Here is a 19851-nt window from a genome sequence, read left to right as displayed (position 1 = left end):
TAAGCACCTGCCTTTGGCTCAGGTCATGATCCCAGGGTCCTGAGATCAAGTCCTGCATCAGGCTCCCTGCTTGGCAGGAAGCCTGCCTCTCCCTCTCCCACTCCCCCTGCTTGTGTTTCCTCTCTCACTGTGTCTCTGTCAAATAAATAAATAAAATCTTTAAAAAGGGGGGGGCAAGCATGCTGCTAGGGGCACTTGGGTGGCTCAGTTTGTTGGGCATCTGACTCCGGATTTTGGCTTGGGTCATAATATCAGGGTTGTAGGATCAAGCTCCACACTGGGCTTGCGCTCGTCTGCTCTCTCCCTCTCCCTCTGCCCCTCCCCACCTGTGTGCTCTCTAATTTAAAAAAAAAAAAAAAAAAGAAGCGGTGTCACAGAGATGGTGGCAGTAATTGATCTGATAGTGGTTACACAAATGTGTTCGCTTTATGAAACTCTTGCTGCTTAGCTGGTTCTTTACTAAAGTTATCTTCCTGAGCACTGACAAGTTGGGGTGGCACTAGCAAACCCTCCCACAGATACTTATTTGCAAGAACTACCCACCTGTGGTTGCCAGAAGCTGAGGGGAATGGGACAGGGGGAGTTATTGTTTAATGGGCAGAGGTTCAGATCTGCAAGATAAAAAAGTTCTGGAGATGGACAGTGGTGATGGTTGCACAACAATGTAAGCACATTTAATGACAATGAATTGTATATCAACAAGTAGTTAAGAAACAAAAACTGCCCAGGACAGTCTGCTCTGAGGCCAAAGCTCTTGCAAGGCAGCTAGGATGTGATGAGCAAAAATGCCTAGAGGTAGTATTTCCATGCCCAGCTCATAGTGACACATCATGCATAGCCCTACCACCTCTGTGGTAGGAAAACTGGCGGGTGTGGGCCCTGCTGAGTTGTTCAGTAGAAACAAGGTCTCCAGTGGCTAAGCTACTCCGTGACAAAAGGACTCTTTCTCCAAGAGTACCTAGTGACCTACATATAAGTAGCATTCTCCCCTTTCTCTCTTCAACTAGAGTTACACTTCCAAGGCCAAAGCAAGGCTCCTCTCCAATGTAGCAGAAAAGGCTGGTTTCTTACCCAGAATGCCTGAATTAACAAAATGTACCAAGCTGAAATACTCAAGGAGATCATTCTGGATGGGGGTCCCAGAGATAAGCACTCGCCGGCTGGTGTTCAAGCTGTCCAATGCCTGGTATGTCTGATTCTCAGAGTTCTTAAGTCTGTGTCCCTGCAAGGAAATTAATTCTCACTTAGGCCTAGGCGTGATGTGGCATCCTTAATGATAGCAAAGTCTTGTGTAGACAGGAAAAGAGGAATCATAAACATTACAGGTCCTGGGCCTTGGGAACCGAGCAAGGCACAGCAAGAGGGAGAATTGACCTGCTTGTTAGGGAAAATAGATCTTCAGTTTCCACACCATCAGTGCTACATTCATAAAGCAAGGATTCCCTGGATTCTGTTACCTCCCCTCCTTTTCCCTGCCCCAAACTTCAGAGCCTTAGCAGTCTGCTTACCCTCTTCAGAGACATTCAACCTTGTTCTAGACCCTTGTTTTCAGGGAATCCTCCCTCCCCATCAGCCCAACCAGCCCAGACCCTACTGAGCCAGATGCCTTCTGGATTGGTGTAGAGGCCATGTCTAGGCTGTCAGAGCTAAAGGAACTTAGCCCAGCCTCCTCCTTCCCTCACCCTGCAGAATCCGCAGCTCATATACCTGAAGAGCCTCTCTTTGCCTCCTTTTGCGTCTGTTCCCCAATCCCTATTCTCCCTGTCACTCACCACTCCATACACACCACTGTTACTTCTCTCTTTTTTAAGGCTTTTTCGAAGTTGTAAAGGACCCTATGGTCCTCCCTCTTTCCCCAAGAACCACATGGGCAAGATCAGGCCTGTGCCTCTTCTACCCGAAGTCCCCATTTTAGTCCATACTGGGCAAGGCACTCAAAATGAAAACACCTGTGAAAGAATGAACAAACAAGTCAGCATGCTCCCCCTCTGGTCAGCCTTGTGCTGTGCTATGCAATCAGATACAGAACCTCCACTGACCCTCCTGCCTCCAGAAACAAGTCCAAGCTCATTAGTTTAGCACTTCTCAATAAGGCCCTAGGTAACTTCTCTTGACAAGTCTCCACAGCTTGTCTTAGTCTAAGAAGTTATAACTCCTTCCCATTCCTAACACTGGATTTCCTTAGGCCTCTCTGCCCATGTCATTCCTCTGCCCATAATTCTCTCCCACAGGCAAATTCCTCAGATGTCACCTCCCATGCAAAGCCTTCCTCAGTGACCCCAGGCTGTCAGCCTCTCCCACTTCCACACTCCTGTGGCACCCTGTAACATAATAGCTGTTTACTGAATCTTTTCAAAGTGCCAGGCACTGTACTAATAAGAAGCACTTCTCTATAGTCTCTTCTGTAATCCAGAGAGCAATCAACTAAGTGGGAATTTTAGAGAAAATGAAGTTTGGAGAGGTGAACAGTTATCCTAAATCACACTAGTAGAAAGTAGCAGAACTAGAATTTTTTTTTTAATATTTTATTTTTTTATTTGACAGAGAGATAGAAAGAGAGAGAGAGCACAAGTAGGCAGAGCGGCAGGCTGAGGGAGAGGGAAAAGCAGGCTCTCCACTAAGCAGGGAGCCTGATGTGGGACTCCAACCCAGGACGCTGGGATCATGACCCGAGCTGAAAGCAGCTGCCTAACTGAATGAGCCACACAGGTGCCCCCAGAACTAGGATTTGATCTCAGGTCTATGTGCTTCCAAAGTCTGGGCACTGTACTACCCTGCAGCTCATGTATCGCTATATATACTAGAATACTTATCACATTCTACTATACTTAATCTCCTCAGCTAGACAGGAACTTCTTAAGGCAGAGACCATGTCAGACTTGCCTTTATATAACTTGGTGCAGAGGACAGAGCCCCACACAAAGAACTACTCAGTAAATGTTGGATGAATGAAATGAACGAATAACCACCATTGCTATTAAAGAATTATTAGACCTAGAATTTTCAACTTTAAAAATGACTGGATGTTGTATACCTAAAACGAATACCATGTTATATGTCAATTACATCTTAATTTAAAAATAATTTTTAAAACATCCAAAACAAATAAAACGATTAAAAAAATGACTAGAGGCTCCAAGGTCCAACCCTGAAACAGAGAAGGCTGTGACTCTGGAGCCCACGAGGGAAATGAAACTTTTGAGGAAATTACCTAAAAGACCCTGCGGAAATAGGTGTCAACAATTGGGTCCCTCTCAACTGAAGCTCCCTGAGGACAGGCATCATGGGACCCCCAGGACCTGACACATAACTGGCACTTAATAAATAATCTAATAAATGAGCTGAGTTAACACAATATTCCTGTGGGTCTCTGTGGAAGGGAAAGTCAATCCCAGCTCCCTGTAGGAATACCCGGTCTCCAGACCCACCTCCTCCCACCATCATCCAGACTTAAAACCCAAACTCTCTGGGGTGCCTGGCTGGTTCAGTCAGAAGAGTATGTTACTCTTGATCTCAGGGTAATGAGTTTGAGCCCCAGCTGGGTGTAGAGATAGTTTAAAAATAAAATCTATTACCTTTCTTTTTTTTCAAGTAGGCTCCGTACTCAGTGCAGAGCCCAAAATCATGACCCTGAGATCAAGACCTGAGCTGAGATCAAGCGTCAGATACTCAACTGACTGAGTCACCCAGGTGCCTTAAAAATAAATTTTTTTTTTTTTGTAATTTTTTTAGGAGCGCCTGGGTGGCTCAGTGGGGTTAAAGCCTCTGCCTTCAGCTCGGGTCATGATCCCAGGGTTGTGGGATCGAGCCCCGCATCGGGATCTCTGCTCAGCAGGGACCCTGCTTCCTCCTCTCTCTCTTTGTCTGCCTCTCTGCCTACTTGTGATCTGTCAAATAAATAAAATCTTTAAAAAAAAAAATTTTTTTTTTAAAAGATTTTATTTATTTATTAGACAGAGAGAGAGGGAACACAAGCAAGGGGAGAGGCTGAGGGAGAGGCTCCCTGCTTGATGGGAAGCAGGGAGCCTGACAAGGAGTTTGATCCCAGGACATGGGATCATTACCTAAGCCAAAGGCAGATATGCTTAATGACTTTTTTTTTAATTAAAGATTTTACTTATTTATTTAACAGAGATAGAGAGAGACAGTGAGAGAGGGAATACAAGCAGGAGGAGTGGGAAAAGGAGAATCAGGCTCCCTGCAAATCAGGGAGCCCTACGCAGGGCTCAATCCCAGGTCCCCGGGATCATGACCAGCACCAAAGGCAGATGCCCAATGACTGAGCCACCGAGGCACCCCCAAATTAAAATCTTTTAAAAAAATGAAAATAAGTGGCACCTGGGTGGCTCAGTTGTTACATGTCTGCCTTCAACTCAGGTCATGATCCCAGGATCCTGCGATCGAGCCCCACGTCGGGCTCCTTGCTCAGCAGGAAGCCTGCTTCTCTCTCTCCCAGTACCCCCTACTTGTATTCCCTCTCTCGCTGTGTCTCTATCAAATAAATATAAAATATTTTTAAAAAATAAAATAAAGGGATGCCTGGGTGGCTCAGTCATTAAGCGTCTGCCTTTGGCTCAGGTCATGATCCCAGGTTCCCGGGATCGAGTCCCACATCAGGCTCCTTGCTCCACAGGGAGCCTGCTTCTCCATCTACCTACTGTTCTCCTTGCTTGTGCTTGCTCTCTTGCTCTCTCTCTCTGACAAAGAAATAAATAAAATATTTAAAAATAAAATAAAATAAAATAGGGGTGCCTGGGTGGCTTGATAGGTTAGGCTCAGGTCATGATCTCAGGATCCTGGGATCGAGTCCTGAGTTGGGCTCTCTGCTTAGCAGGAAGCCTGCTTCCCTGTCTCTCTCTGCCTGCTGCTCTGCCTACTTATGATCTCTGTCAAATACATAAATAAAATCTTTAAAACAATAAAACAATAAATAAATAAATAAAAATAAAAATAACAGCCAAACTCTGGCAACTCAGCAAATCAAATGTTTGGCCAGATGAAAGGCTATCAGAGCTCTTCTTAATAAACTGCTGCTGAATTTCTGTTCTGGCAGAGTTCTCCACTTATCCTTTTTAAAAATAAAAAATGATACCACGATTAAATGCCACTTTTCTCTCTGAAACATGAGCCCTGAGTAGCATTCTTGTTTTTTATGCATCTTCCCAGCCTGTTTCTTCTGACTTGCTGTGTGTTCTAGATCTTATAAAGGAACATATATGGGTTTGGATAAGGCACACAGGGCCACTCCTCCCATACCTGAGCCACGCTTCCTACACCAAGTTTTGGGTTATATCCAAGACCATAAGGGATAAGAGCCAGGTCTTAAAATCTCAGGCCTGGATTCAAGTCCCAGCTCACTAGGTCCCGGCAGGGAGCAACTCGGCAAGTCATCACACTTCTTCTAACCTCTAAAACTGAGATCAGGTGACCACAATGTCAATCCCTCGCCTCTTCATATACTTTACAAAATACTTTCGTAGATCTTCTCTCTTGATCTGGATCGTGTCCCTTTCGGGTAGACCTGTGCCATCCACTCACTAGAGAAGTAACTGAGTTTCTGAGCAGTCTCACCTGCACAGTATGTTTCCAAGTGGCAGAGCCAAGGCTGACCCCAAGTCTTCTACTTTGCCCTAACTCACATTACTGTAAGGATCAAAGATTTTGTACACAGTTACTATGCAGCACTTCTGTGTGCCACGAAGATGCATCAGCTAGGGGGCGCCTGGGTGGCTCAGTGGGTTAAACCTCTGCCTTCAGCTCAGGTCACAATCCCAGGGTCCTAGGATAGAGCCCCGCATCGCATCAGACTCTCTATTCATCAGGGAGCCTGCTTCCACCCTCTCTCTGCCTGCCTCTCTGCCTACTTGTGATCTCTGTCAGTCAAATAAATAAAATCTTTAAAAAAAAAAAAAAATGAAGCATCAGCTCGGAAGGAGCACAGTGGGTGCTGGGAGCATGAAAGTCTGGGGCAGCATCTTCTCTTTCCAGGGTCTGAACAGGACAGACTGACAAACTCCTCCTACAATAGGCTGACTATCTTTCAGGACTGGCTTCCTCATATCTCTGACAACTGACAAATTGCTGACAAAAAAAAGGTAGAGGAGTAAAAAGGAGGGCCAGGATGCTGCAGTGTGGCCCAAGAAGCAGCCTGCCCTTGCCTGCAGAGTTAGTTCAGAAAACAGGACGGAATGAAAAAGGAAAGAAACAGTACAGAGCAGAAGAAAATCTAGATGGGCCAGGGCCCTGAGCTTTTTGGGTTATCACACATATAACCCACCTCAACCTGCTAAATCCTTTACTCCTACCAGAAGGAACAGCCCATCAAAGTGTCACAGGTTGGGGGCATCTGGGTGGCTCAGTGGGTTAAAGCCTCTGCCTTCGGCTCAGGTCAGGATCCCAGGGTCCTGGGATCGAGCCCCACATTAGGTTCTCTGCTCCGCAGGGAACCTGCTTCTCCTCTCTCTCCCCTCCTGCCTCTCTGCCTACTTATGATCTCTGTCAAATAAATAAAATCTTTAAAAAGAAAAAAAAAAGTGTCACAGGTTGGTACCCATGCCTGACAATGATGGACTCTTTATTAAGGACAAAAGCCCAACTGGGAAAGAAATCAAAACTAGCAAGGATGGCATTCCAAAAGTAACCCTTTCTTCTCTACAACCTCCCAAGAGTCCCTCAGATAACTGAGCTAATCTGTAGTTCCCATAGCACAGTCAAGCTTGCCAATCAGTTGACAAATGGGACCAAGTCTTTCAGCCATCTCTGCACTAAAGCCCCAGGGGTGTGCAAAGTGGCCTTCACTCTTCCCAAGAGGTGCAAACAATGGTAGCAGCCTCAGAGTAGCAAAGCACCCTGAAAACCCGGAAAATTCTTTATACCAGGAAGTTCCCAGCCACCCTCATTCCTTTCTAGGTAGTAGCATCTCTACCACCACTCATGCATAGTAGTGGAAAAGGCTAACAGTAACCATTACCCCATTTCCCTTTGTCCCAGAGAGTCAACACAGACTACTCTAAGGTGTATGGACTGTCCACATTGGGCTTTCCTACCTCTGTGTTTCTGTTCACTTGCATCCCCCCACACTACAACAAAAGAAGTCTTATGATAATTACCAGTCTAATGACATACTAGGCACTGTGATAAAAGCTTTCCTTCCTTCACCTCATTTACTCCTCACAATAATCCCATGAAACAAGTATGATTAACCCCCTTTCCTGACTCAGAAACAGAGGATCGGGTGGTTAAATAACTTGTCCAAGATCATTTTACTGGTAAGTATAAAAGCCAGAATTTGAATAAAAGTCTCTGACTCCAGAACCTATTCTGCTAAACACCGTACTGTGTCTCCCCAGCCATCCAAATCCCTCTCGTCCTTCAAAGTCTTTCCTTGGTCTAAGAATATTATCTGGCAAGCAGCCCACAGTACCTCACCCTCCTTGCAGGTCTAAGCACTGCTTAATCCCTATTGGCAGGTTGGTGTCAAAGGCTCTCCCTCTCACTTGCATCCTCTAAGGCAACAAGTTCTGTCCTTAATATTCCCCAGTGACTAGGGCACCTGGGTGGCTCAGTCAGTTGGGTGTCTTCCCTTCCCGCCCCCTGACTCATCTCATTAATGCGGTCTTTCTCTCTTAAATGAATAAATAAAATCTCAAAAAAAAAAAAATCCCCAGTGACTGACACAGCCCTTGGCTGGCAGTTCTTAGTGAGGAGATTTCAATACTTTCTTCTATCACCCAGACTGCTGAGAGTCAAGTACCTCATCACATATGACCAGTCCAACACTCCCTTTCTGGAGGACTCCAACATGAAGACGGAACGTCTCGTAGGAAATGATGAGAATGGGAGAAGGCACTCGGGCTCCACGCTGGTTCATGAATACTTCTACAGCAGGAAACATGTCAAGGGAAAAAATCTTAGACTATCTTAAAGAAAAAAAAATTTGACAGTTCTTTAATGTAGCCCGGAAAGGGCTACTTCCACTATTTTGCATGGGACTTCTCTTCCACCCCCTCATTACACTCAGCCTGCTGGCCATCAGGGCGCACACACACGAGAAAGGAACAAGTTGAATGAAGAGCATGGCCAACTGTTAAGGCTCCATACCCAGCTTTTGGTCTATCTCTTCCTTAGAGCCTCCGTCAATGGCCAGAGGTTGGATCCTCCCTCCAAGCCATTTTCCAACTTCATTGTACCAGTTCTTCACTAGGCTGGAGGGTGACACCACCACTGCCTTGTCAATTTCTGGTTTGCACTCTGGACTCTGGCGCAAAAGCGTCCACATCAGTGTGATGCACTGCAGCGTCTTGCCCAGGCCCATCTCGTCAGCCATGATGCAGCCGTGGCTGCCGGGGATGCGCCGACTGGTGACACACTCCCACAGGAACTTCACTCCCTGGGGAATAACAGCACTCAGACCACTTTGGCATTCACACTGCTGCTGCCCCAGGGTGGCAGCCTCCAAGCCCATATGTCTTGCCCCCCAGCTCCCTTTACCTCTCTCTGATGAGGCCGCAAGACCTTACTGAGGACAGGATCAACAACCACATGGACAGGGAGTTTTTCCCTGAGGAAACACAGCAAAGAAAACATAGAGCTCAGACAAGTGCAAGGGTATGCCCCCAGGAAGTTGTGTCCTGCTGACCCAGAAGCCACAGAGGCAGCTGCCTGGGAGGGCCTTTGTGGCCTGATAATCAAACCACAGCCCATTTTGCTCCACAAGTTAGAAAGTGAGGAGAGGGTTCCCTAGGTCATCAATTCCTTCTGCTCCCCTGAACAAGCCTGGCAGGAAGGGTGAGGAACCTCCATCAACTAGACATGTCCACAAGCTCTTCCCCACACTCTCTCCTTCTCTACCTACCCACTCTCTGGATGGTGGAGCAGCAGTCATGCCCACACTCTGAAAACATGCCAGTTCCAAAGGAAAAAAATCACACCAAAATGCCCTCTGCCCTTCCAGGTATGTGCACTTAACAGACCTACTCCAGAAATATCAATATACATACTTGTCAAGCTTCAGCTGGTCATGGGCACTCAGTGGGGGAGGCTCATACAAAACCAAGGCACCTTCTTCCAAGGGGTCATGGAGGGCCCGGCGGACCCCAGCCCTTTTGAGGCCCAATGCCCGAAAGCCCAGAGGACCTAGAAACCAACAATCTGTCATCAAAGTATCTATATCAAAGAGATCAGCAGGCCCAGCTCAAAGGCCTATCTTTCACATAACCTTTCCCAAGCTTGCATATGACCTTCTCTCTTCCAGAACCTTTCCAAACCCAGCTGCATACTTCTATCTGACCATTATTCCAGTCTGCCTTAGATCAGGGTTCTTCCCATTTGACCTCTCCCATTTAACTATAAACTTCTGGAGGGCTAGGTCATGTTCATCTCAAGTCAATCCTAGAAAGGTCTAGAACCCAAAGGGGCCCTTCAAGACACAGAGCTCTTGAGAGATGGTCTCCTCCCTCCCCTGCCCCAGTTTTAGCACAATGTTATATCCTACGCAGAGCCCAGGCTTCATGCAGTCTGAGTGAATTCAGTAGCATCTCATTTCTAAGGTTGACTGTCGGAGGCCATCAGCCACCTGGGTCCACCAGGAGCTGCCCAAGCACTGGCATATCTCCCACAAGGTGAGGGGCCATTAGTCATGGCAGGCCTTGCTGAAGCTATCAAACACAGCCTTCATGCAGGCCCCTAAGAGTGTCACCACCACCACCGGCCTGGCATCTTCAATTCCAAGGTAAGCATGTATTAACAAAAGCAGAGGTATTAAATTATTCAGATACATTCATACATGACTGATTAAAAAAAACAGGAACGTCTCCATTTTTACCTTGATAATTTGGAATGGGGATTTTAAAAGGCTTTGACAAAATGCTTCGAATAAAGGCTTCCTGAAAAGAAAGAGAAGAAACAGGGATTCAGGACTGATTAAAGATGTTATGGGATAATATTTTTTACAAATGCAGTCTAAAATGCCTATTTAGGGGCACCTGGGTGGCTTAGTCGGTTGAGCATCTGACTCTTGGCTTTGGTCAGTCTTGATCTGAGGGTCGTGGATTGAGTCCCACACATCGGGGTCCATATTCAGTGGAGAATCTGCTCCAGATTCTCTCCCTCTCCCCCCATCACTCACACATGCTTTCTTGCTTTCTAAAATAAATAAATCTTTTTTTTTTTTCACTAGTAGTAACAGTATTAGTAAATAATATTAACAGCAATAAAAATGCCAACAGGAACGATAACTAACAGTGCACACCAGATGCAGAGCTAAGCACTCAAGATGCCTGCACTCAGGCTGCCATTGAATCCTCACCACCAGCAGTCTGAGGTCCTGGTATCCCCATTTTCCAGATGGGCATATTGACACTGAGTGGTTAAGTCACTTTCCCAAGTCACAGGACCATCATGACAGGTGCAGGACTTCCCTCATTCCAAGACCCCCTACTTGTAACCAGTGGGCAGTGCGGCCTCCTAATACAATCTGTTTGACGATAGCCATATGGATTAGCCCAGAGTCAGCAGCTTCACATCAGAAGGCGTGAGAGAGGAAACAACATGAGAAAGAGGACATGAGCGGGCAAACAAATCACCAAAATAAATAAGTGGGACAAGGGTGACAAGAAACAAACATACATAGCTCCTAGAGAAGGGTGGCCTTGGTGCCTCCACCTCAGAGCCTACAGGAAGCCTGTGCCAACACCTCAGCCTGGAACCAGCACTGGGGAGTGGGGCTGGGCCAGAAGAGCAGCCAGAGGGGGTTCACAGCGCCACCTTCAGGGTAAACTCTGACAACTCCCAACACTCCCAACAAAGTCCTGGTCTTCAGGTCTATATATCCCTGAGCTCTCTGGGGAATTACAATGGCCTATGAACAAAACAGGAGCTGAAGCCTGAGAAAATAAGAACAGAAACCCTAAAGGTAGTTTTAATGGGAATACATCAGTGGAAAAAGAAATAATGAAAAATACTCCCCTCGAGCAAAAAGGCACTTTATGAGGGAAAAAAGCAAACCTGTCTTGCCCTGAAATTTTAACTTTTATTCTGACCCATTTCTATAAAGATTATAAATTTCTAGAAACTCAGTGTACTTTAAATAGGAAAAACATAATGAATATATTTAACAATCCACTGGAAGGTAGGAAAAAAAAATGTGGAGAACTGAACTTCAACCCACTAAACCACTTGATGGGGGGATTTGGAAAAAGGCCCAAATTCTTTATTTGCATGTTTTTTTACAGCTGAATAAAATCTTGTACTATTTTTAATTATCATGATTATAATTATCAATAGCAATGATAAAGGAAAAACTTGTATATGAACAATGGTAACACAAAGGCATCCTTAAGTCAAAAGAGAAGAAAAGGATGGGGTGCGTGGGTGGCTGCTAGGTGAACATCTGACTCCTGATTCAAGCCCCCAGCACCGTATTGGGCTCCATACTTAACAGAGAGTCTGCTTCTCTCCCTCTGTCCTCCCCCAGCTCTCACAGGCAGGCACTCTCCCTCTCATAAATAAATAAATGAGAGAGAGGGAAAGGAAGGAGATGGATTCTAATTTCCTTTCTAATTTGGCTTCAATTCTAAACCTGAAATATTATTTTCAGGTGTTTTTTGTTTTGTTTTGTTTTGTTTTAAGTAATCTCTACACCCAACATGGGCTTGAACCTATAACCCCGAGATCAAGATTCTTATGCTCTACTGAGCCAGCCAGCTGCCCCCCAAAACTAAAATATTACTTTCAAAATTGTCAATACATAAGGCTAGATTTGAGGTTCTGAGTAGCCAAGAATTTATGTTCCAGATTTAAAAAGCAAGACTTTGAACTGCAAGCTTGTGTAACCAGTGTGGGAGAATGTGAGCATCCCTGGCCAAAAGCATGAGGACACAGCCTATGAGACATGCAGTGACAGTCTCTGGGAATCTGGTCTCATAAAACTGGCAGAGGCAGGGGAGAGAGCATGCGCTCGCTTTATTTTGTTACTGCAAATTCATACCATCCCTTCCTTCTGGTAGAAGGTCAGAGCATCCTTCCTCCCCACCAAGGTCAAAGGTTCCCTCTTCCAGAGATTCACTCTATCAGTTCTGCCTCCTCCAGAGATTCACTCTATCAGTCCTGCCTGAACTCTCCTACATCTCAACCTTTCCCTCTCCACTAGCTCTCTCTCACCAGCATTTAAAACATAACTATTTTAAAAACAAAAATTCCTTTGGGGCACCTGGGTAGCTCAGTGAGTTAAGTGTCTGACTCTTGATTTCAGTTCAGATCATGACTCTCAGGGTCCTGGGATCAAGCGCTATGTGTGTGTATCGGGGGCTGGGATGGGGGGGGTCCTATGCTCAGCGGAGAGTCTGCTTGAGATTCTCTCTCCCTCTCTACCCTCCACCCCATGCACACTCTCTAAAATAAATTAAAAAAAAAATTCCTTTGACCTCTTATGTCCTCCCCTTCAAACTTCTAGAGTGTCTGTCTCCCCTTTCTAATCTTCCACTCCTCTGAAAGGACTCTAGCCAAAATCACCAATGGCCTACATGACCTTAATTCCAGTGGACCTGTTTCTATCCTTATCTGGCTAGACAGAGCTGGCCACTCTTTCCTCTCAAATATTCTCTGCCTTCGACTACCATGACGCCACTTTCCAACTATTCCGCCTCTTTAGAACCTCATGCTCAGTCCTCTGAGGAGCTCTTCTTTCTCTGCTTACCTACCTTAAAGGTAAGTGTACCTCAGGGCTCAGGGCTGCACCTCAGTTCCTCTGACTGCGCTCACTGACACTCCAATACACTTTGGAGGGGTCAAATATCATCGCTATGCTAAGGAGCCCAAATATATTTCCAGACCCTACTTCCCTCCTAGGCTCCACACCTACCGTATTTGCAACCATCCCCAAGCCCAGTCCTACAGGACTGCAGACTCATCACCCTTAAGGCTAAGTGCTCTCATCCCCAGGGCTGCGTATATGATTTTGATGGGCCTGAGACACTTTTGTATTTAGGGTCCCCTCTATCTAGATCACTGCCCACTCTCTCCACCTGGCTGAATCCCCCTATCCTTGAGGACTCAACCTAATTGGCATGTTCACCAACCTCCAGACTGTTAGACCCCCTTTTGTATACTCGCACTGCACTTACAATTATGACATAACTTACATAGGACATCCTGAACGAATACTAAAGAGTCCCATAGAATCACACACTTTTTTTTTTTTTTTAGATTTATTTATTTATTTGTGAGAGAGAGAACCCAAGCATGGGGAGAGGCAGAGGGACAGGGAGAAGCAGGCTCTCTGCTAAGCACAGAGCCTGATACGGGGCTCGATCCCAGGACCCTCGGATCGTGACCTGAGCCAAAGGCAGACACTTAACAACTAAGCCTCCCAGGTGCCCTTACACGCTTTTTTAAAAAAGATTTATTTGAGGAGCCCCTGAGTGGCTCAGTGGGTTAAAGCCTCTGCCTTCGGCTCAGGTCATGATCCCAGGGTACTGGGATTGAGTCCCACATCAGGCTCTCTGCTCGGTGGGGAGCCTGCTTCCCCTCTCTCTCTCTGCCTGCCTCTCTGCCTACTTGTGATCTCTGTCTGTCAAATAAATAAATAAATCTTTTTAAAAAAATTATTTGAGAGCTAGAGCATGTGTGCAGGGGGAGGGGCAGACAGAGAATGAATCTCAAACAGACTCTTCGTTGAGCTCAGAGATTGATCTCACTACCCTTAGATCATGACCTGAGCCTAAACCAAGAGTTAGACACTTAACAGACTAGCCACCCAGGTGTCCATTTTTTAAGGCTCAGTAAACAACTAAACAGTGTATTAGTGAATTATGTATATATAGTTCAACTATCACAAAAGGGATGATAAAGATGATTCAGGACAGTGGTTACCTGTCAAGATGGGAAAAGGGATTATAACTTTGGTGATGTTCTAGTGCAGGATGGTGGGTTCATGGGTGTTTATTCTGTGTTTTCTATCTCATATGTTATATACATATTCCTTTGTATTTATCAAGTATTATGTAAAAATGTTTTTAAATGTTTGGTAAGGGCCACTTGCCTGCCTCAGTGGGTTTAGCATCTGCCTTCAGAACAGGTCATGATCCTGGGTTCTGGGATCAAGCCCCACACTGGGCTCCCTGCTTAGCAGGAAGCCTGCTTCTCCTTCTCCCTGCAAACTCCCCCTGCTTATGTGTGCACTCTCTTGCACACTGCTGAATAAACAAATCTTAAAAAAAAAAAATTACAGGGGCGCCTGTGTGCCTCAGTGGGTTAAGCTTCTGCCTTCGGCTCAGGTCATGATCTCAGGGTCCTGGGATTGAGCCCCACATCAAGCTTTCTGCTCAGTGAGGAGCCTGTTTCCCCCCCTCTCTGCCTGCCTCTCTGCCTACTTGTGAGCTCTCTCTCTCTCCCTGTTAAATAAATAAATAAAAATCTTTAAAAATAAATAAATAGGGGCACCTGGGTGGTTCAGTGGGTTAAAGCCTCTGCCTTCAGCTCAGGTCATGATCTCAGGGTCCTGGGATGGAGCCCCACATTGGGCTCTCTGCTCAGCAAGGAACCTGCTTCCTCCTCTCTCTCTGCCTGCCTCTCTACCTGCTTGTGATCTCTGTCTGTCAAATAAATAAAATATTTTTAAAAAGATAAATAGAAATGAAAATAATAATAAAAAAGTACATTTTAGGGGCACCTGGGTGGCTCAGTGGGTTAAAGCCTCTGCCTTCGGCTCAGGTCATGATCTCAGGGTCCTGGGATAGAGCCCTGAGTCAGGCTCTCTGCTCAGCAAGGAGCCTGCTTCCCTCTCTCTCTCTCTGACTGCTTCTCTGCCTACTTGGGATCTCTGTCAAGTAAACAAAATCTTTAAAAAAAGTATATTTTAAATAAGCAAATAAATAAATAAACAAAATGTTTGCTGAATGCACATATAACTAATGCCCATTACATATTCCTTTCACCTTATTGCCATTTTTCCTTCAAAATGTCCCTGTAAAGTAAAAACAAGACTCCCGTGTCTCCCTGACTCCGCCATGGTACTTGACACCAGATGTATGGCGTTTCCGCACACAAGCAATTATTAAGCACCACCTGCGTATCCTACAACTTAATTCTAACATTACCTACCTGAAGATAGCATCAAATGCCACAGGTTAGGGGCTCAGTCACATGGGACTGCCTCCCCCCACCACTTCAGATGTCAATCCCAAATCCACGTTACTCCCTGTGCTTGGGACCAACAGTCTATAAATTGGAGGGTCCCAACCCCCTCCTGGGATTCAATTAATTTTCTAGAGCAGCTCCACAGAACTCAGGAAAGGTTTACTTACTGGATTACCAATTTATCACAAAGGCTTTATACTAAAGGATATGTAGAGCCAGATGAAGAAATACATAGAGTGAGGTCTAGAAGAGTCCTGAGCACAGGAGAGTCTGTCCCTGTGGAGTTTGGGGTATGCCTCTTCCTCGTGGGTGAATTCTTGTTCACCAGCTCAAAAGCTCTCCAAACCCTGACCTTTTGGAGTTTTATGGAGGCTTCAATACATAGGCACAATTGATTAAACACTGGCCCCCGGTATGTTGGTTCCCCAGGCAACCAGCCACCAAGGTTAGTTGCTTTACAAATGAATCTCATTAACATAAACTCAGGTGTGGTTAAAAGGGTTTTGTTTTTTGGTTTTTTTTTTTTCATAAATAGTAAAAGACACCTTTACTGCTTTATCACTTAAGAAGTTCCAAAGGTTGGGCACCTGGGTAGCTCAGTCAGTTAAGTGGTCTGTCTTACGCTCAGGTCGTGATCCAGCTTTAAAAAGCAAGACTTTGAACTGCAAGCTTGCGCAACTGGTGTAGGACAATGTGAGCATCCCTGGCCAAAAACATGAGGACGCAGCCTATAAGACTTGCAATGACCAGCCTCCAGGAATCTGGTCTGATAAAACTGGCAGAGGCAGGGGAGAGAGCATGCTCTCACTTTATTTAGTTACTGCAAATTCATACCATCCCTTCCTTCTGACAGAAGAGGGAGAGCATCCCTCCTCCCCACCAAGGTGAAAGCTTCCAGATATTCACTATCAGTAAATTCTTAGGAGCGCTTGGGTGGCTCAGTTAAGCATCTGCCTTCAGCTCAGGTCATTCCAGGGTCCTGGGATAGAGCTCTGCATTGCCCTGCATGGGGCTCCCTGCTCAGCAGGAAGCCTGCTTCTCTCTACCCCTCCCCCTAGCTCATTTGCGCACAGAGGCTCTCACTCTCAAATAAAATCTTTTAAAAACACACACAGAAAGAAAGAAAGAAAGAAAGAAAGAAAGAAAGAAAGAAAGAAAGAAAGAAAGAAAAAGAAAAAATTCCAAAGGTTTTTGGAGATCAGTGGCAGAGCTCAATACCACTGTCCTCAGAAAGTTTGGTGTTAAAGCTTTGGTGAAGCTAAGCAGATGTGACTACTCTGTAATTCTGGGCAAGCTACTTAACCCCTTGGAGACTCAGCTTTCACATCTTAAAAAAATGAGTTGCATGAGAGAACGCATAGAACATGCTGTAGGATTACACTGGATTTAATAGAGGAAACATGTGGAAGCTGTAGGACTTTGATACTTCTTAAAGCCATATGCTAAGTGAGAGACCAAACTGGCATAAGGGCCCTGGTTCCAACACCCTACCGCAGCCTTCTCTTTCCTATACCCTCATGTCCTCAGGAATCTGAGCCACCTAAGATCCGGTGCCCAAATAACTATAAACAACAGAGACTCCAAGCCGGGCACACATCCTGAAGGAAAGAGGCCAGGCACTTAAGGCTGAAGGCAGACCCCAAGCCTCCACCAAAGTCTGACCACTGGCCACTCTGTAGAGCACTGAGGAGTCTTCAGCAGAAGAAGCCTCCCTAGACAAAACAAGAAAGGTACCTCCATAGGGCACACACATTCACCAGCAGGGTGCAATTCTGACTTACATGTTGACTACTATCCAAACAGGGTGGTCGACTGGTTAGTTGAATCACAGGTTTCCGAAAAGGAGACAGGAAACACTCCTGGCTCTGAGTCCCACTGCTGGATTTCCGTTTCTTGGGAGTCTAGAAGAGTATTGGGGAAGGTGAGTCAAGTCTGGAAGACCACAGAGTTCACCACAAAGGCAGCTAACATTTAAAATGCTTATTAACATTTAAAATGCTTATTATATTAAAATGCTTATTAACATTAAAATGCTGAGCCTGGATGGCTCAGTGGGTTAAGCCTCTGCCTTTGGCTCAGGTCACGACCTCAGGGTCCTGGAATAGAGCCCCATGTCAGGCTCTCTTCTCTGCTCAGTGGAGAGCCTGCTCCCCCCCCCTCTGCCTGCCTCTCTGCCTGTCTGTGATCTCTCTCTCTGTCAAATAAATAAATTTAAAAATCTTTTAAAAAAATAAATAAAAATAAAATGCTTATTAAATGCCGGGCACTGTGGTAAACTCTTCACATATATTATTGTGCATCATCTTCATAGCAGTCCTATGATAAATGTTTATTATACTTATTTAGCAGGTGAGAAAACTGGAAGCTAATGAGGTTACAGACCTTGTCTGATCTGAAGAGGGGCACTGGATGAGGGGAATAAAGTGAGCCACAGCATGGCAAGGGAGGTCACTAGCACTGAAACCATTTTCAGGAGCAAAGAGCACCATTTAAACCCAGCTGCACCAAGTGCTGCCCCAAGTTCAAGTCTGAGATCCTTGTAAGTAGCAAGAGGCAGCCTTGTCCCTCACAGGAAAAGGAACCCCCTATATACCAGCAGCATTGCAACTACAGAGCAAGACCCCACGGAACCACAGGCAAGTTTGTAGCAGCTTGCCAAGGTATTTGAAGTGTCAGTGATCCTACAAGAAACACCTGAAACACCAGCCCCTTCACCTTTCACATACAGGCCCTGCCCAAAATTGCCTTCCAGACCTTCTTTAGTGAATCCCTTCCTCCAAAGTTCCAGTGCCCAAGCCCTTACTTCTTGAACTGCTCTCTCTTAAGTATATACTTTTTTTTATACATGCTTTTTTTTATACATAGGTCCTACCCACAGTCAGCCCCAGAAAGCCTCAAAAGCAGCGAACAGAGCACAGGATGCAATCCAAAGTCAAACATACTGCACTTGAGTATGAGCAGGGACTAGAAGGGCATCCCTCCTCTAATTTAGGCCCAAGTGAGCTCAGGGCCCTAAGGCAGGCCCTACATACTCTACTGTTTTGCCATACTGGGCAAAGGACAAAGAGCAAAAGAACAGGCAGCTAGTTGCTATTGGGGAGCCATTTTTTTCCCCAAGGGAGCCAAAAGGTCAGACCCAATCTGCTCTTTTACTTTGTAATATCTTCTCTACCAGAAAAACTAAGGCTATATTAACTTCTAGTAGGCACCTTGAGGACAAAGTTTTTTTTTGTTGTTTTTATCTTGTTCAGTGCCTGACACATAGTAAGCACTAAGTAAAAGTTTACTGAAAGAGTTTTCTGGAAGTGACCAGGTTCATTCCATATAACCCCAGAAACCAAGTCCAAGACTCCCTTCTGCCCAAACAGTCCTCCACCCTACCTGTCCGGTCCCCTGGAGGGCAGGGTACTCACCACTGTCCCAGGCTGCCAGTCTTCATCATCACCAGATCTGCCTTCCGGCTTTCTCTTGGCCAGCTGGCTAGGAGCTAAGCTCTTCCTCTGTAAGGGGAAAATGGAAACAGCACTTCCAGAGACCCCACGGCCTGAACCCAGAGGCCGAGACACAGGGCTACCCAGTCTCCCTTAGGCCCATACTTACCATCCTGGGCCCAGGAGCATAAAACATCAAGTATCCATCAGCCAAAGATCAAAGGCACCCAGCCGTTGAGAACGCAGAACGACTGTTGCTGTCTTATTGAAAGCATGGGCTAATTAAAGAGGGAGGATGGATGGAGGGAATCCAGCTAGAGGCTGGAGTTTGGGCCCAAACTCTGAGAGTGTTGGTCGCCAGTTAGTCGAGGCCGAAGAGCAGACCAAAGAGGAAGTAGCCAAGCAAAGGTGAGTAAAGCACTGGGATGGGGGAGGGGGCGGGGGAGAGGAAGATGGGAGTACCAGACTGGGCAGAGTGGAGTCGGGATAATGGTCCCAGGTGGACGTGAAGGCAAGGGTAGTTGCGGCTGGGGGGTGGGGAAGAAATCACAGGCCAGGAGAGAGAGGCCTGGGTGAAAATCCCAGTCGTGGGGAGAGGAGACGCTCAATCCGAAGGGGTTTTTCCCGGGTCTGGAGCGCGGAAGCCAGGCCCAGACTCGGGGAGTTCGAGGAGGGGTCCAGGCAGGACAAGTAAAAGACCCGGACTTGGGAGAAGAATACCAGGAAGAGCTGGAAAGAACACCAAAAGTGAATCCCAGCCCTAGCACTCCAGCTTCAGCCTTCCTCTTCCCAAAACGCGCGTTAACAGCCGCCAGGAGTCTCCGGACCCGCCAGGCCCAGTGAATCGAACCTCCCGCGGTGCTGCCGCCCGCACCGCCCATTGGCTGCGTTCGATGCGTTCGGCGCTCGCGACCCCAGGAAGGGGGCGGGCCTAGTGCTCCAGTCACTGCGGAGCGGGGGCGCCGAAGTAGCGGCTAAACGGACCTGCTAGGAGGTGGGACTTAGGAAGATGGGCGGGGCCAACAGTGATGAAGCGGTTGGGCGAGGTGGGCGGGGCAAGCCGGGCAGTCGGGCTATTGAAGTGACATTTGCATCCGACTGGGCTGTGGAGGAGTTGCCACCAGTCTGCTGAAGGTTTTGGATTATGAAACACCGCACGTGTCTGCACTTCCCCTGTGCTGGGGCTGGAACTGTGATGCAGAGTCGGAGTCAGATCTCACCCACCCCGAGGGTGGCAGGAGTCTTTGGCCCCGACTACCTACCACCAGGACTGCTCTGGCAGTGA

General features: G+C 46.5%; 1 protein-coding gene across 1 annotated transcript in view; it reads right to left on the bottom strand.

Moving 5' to 3' along the window:
• The window catches only part of RAD54L (RAD54 like), a 28887-nt gene extending 9466 nt beyond the window's left edge, over positions 1–19421 (bottom strand). The window contains exons 1-9 of the mRNA XM_004740399.3: positions 18736–19421; positions 18549–18635; positions 16917–17036; positions 9824–9884; positions 9000–9135; positions 8491–8560; positions 8101–8389; positions 7754–7878; positions 1072–1222 (exon numbers count right to left, since the gene is read on the bottom strand). Coding sequence (XP_004740456.1) covers positions 1072–1222; positions 7754–7878; positions 8101–8389; positions 8491–8560; positions 9000–9135; positions 9824–9884; positions 16917–17036; positions 18549–18635; positions 18736–18762 — 1066 coding nt within the window. The 5' untranslated portion in view covers positions 18763–19421. The remainder of the gene's footprint in view (positions 1–1071; positions 1223–7753; positions 7879–8100; positions 8390–8490; positions 8561–8999; positions 9136–9823; positions 9885–16916; positions 17037–18548; positions 18636–18735) is intronic.
• Between the last annotated feature and the right edge of the window lie 430 nt (positions 19422–19851).

Source organism: Mustela putorius, unplaced genomic scaffold (genome assembly GCF_011764305.1).
Source record: "Mustela putorius furo isolate JIRA1106 unplaced genomic scaffold, ASM1176430v1.1 tig00003853_pilon_pilon_pilon, whole genome shotgun sequence".
Classification (NCBI taxonomy): domain Eukaryota; kingdom Metazoa; phylum Chordata; class Mammalia; order Carnivora; family Mustelidae; genus Mustela; species Mustela putorius.
Note: the sequence above shows the minus strand (reverse complement) of the source record. Positions and strands in the feature narration are given on the sequence as shown.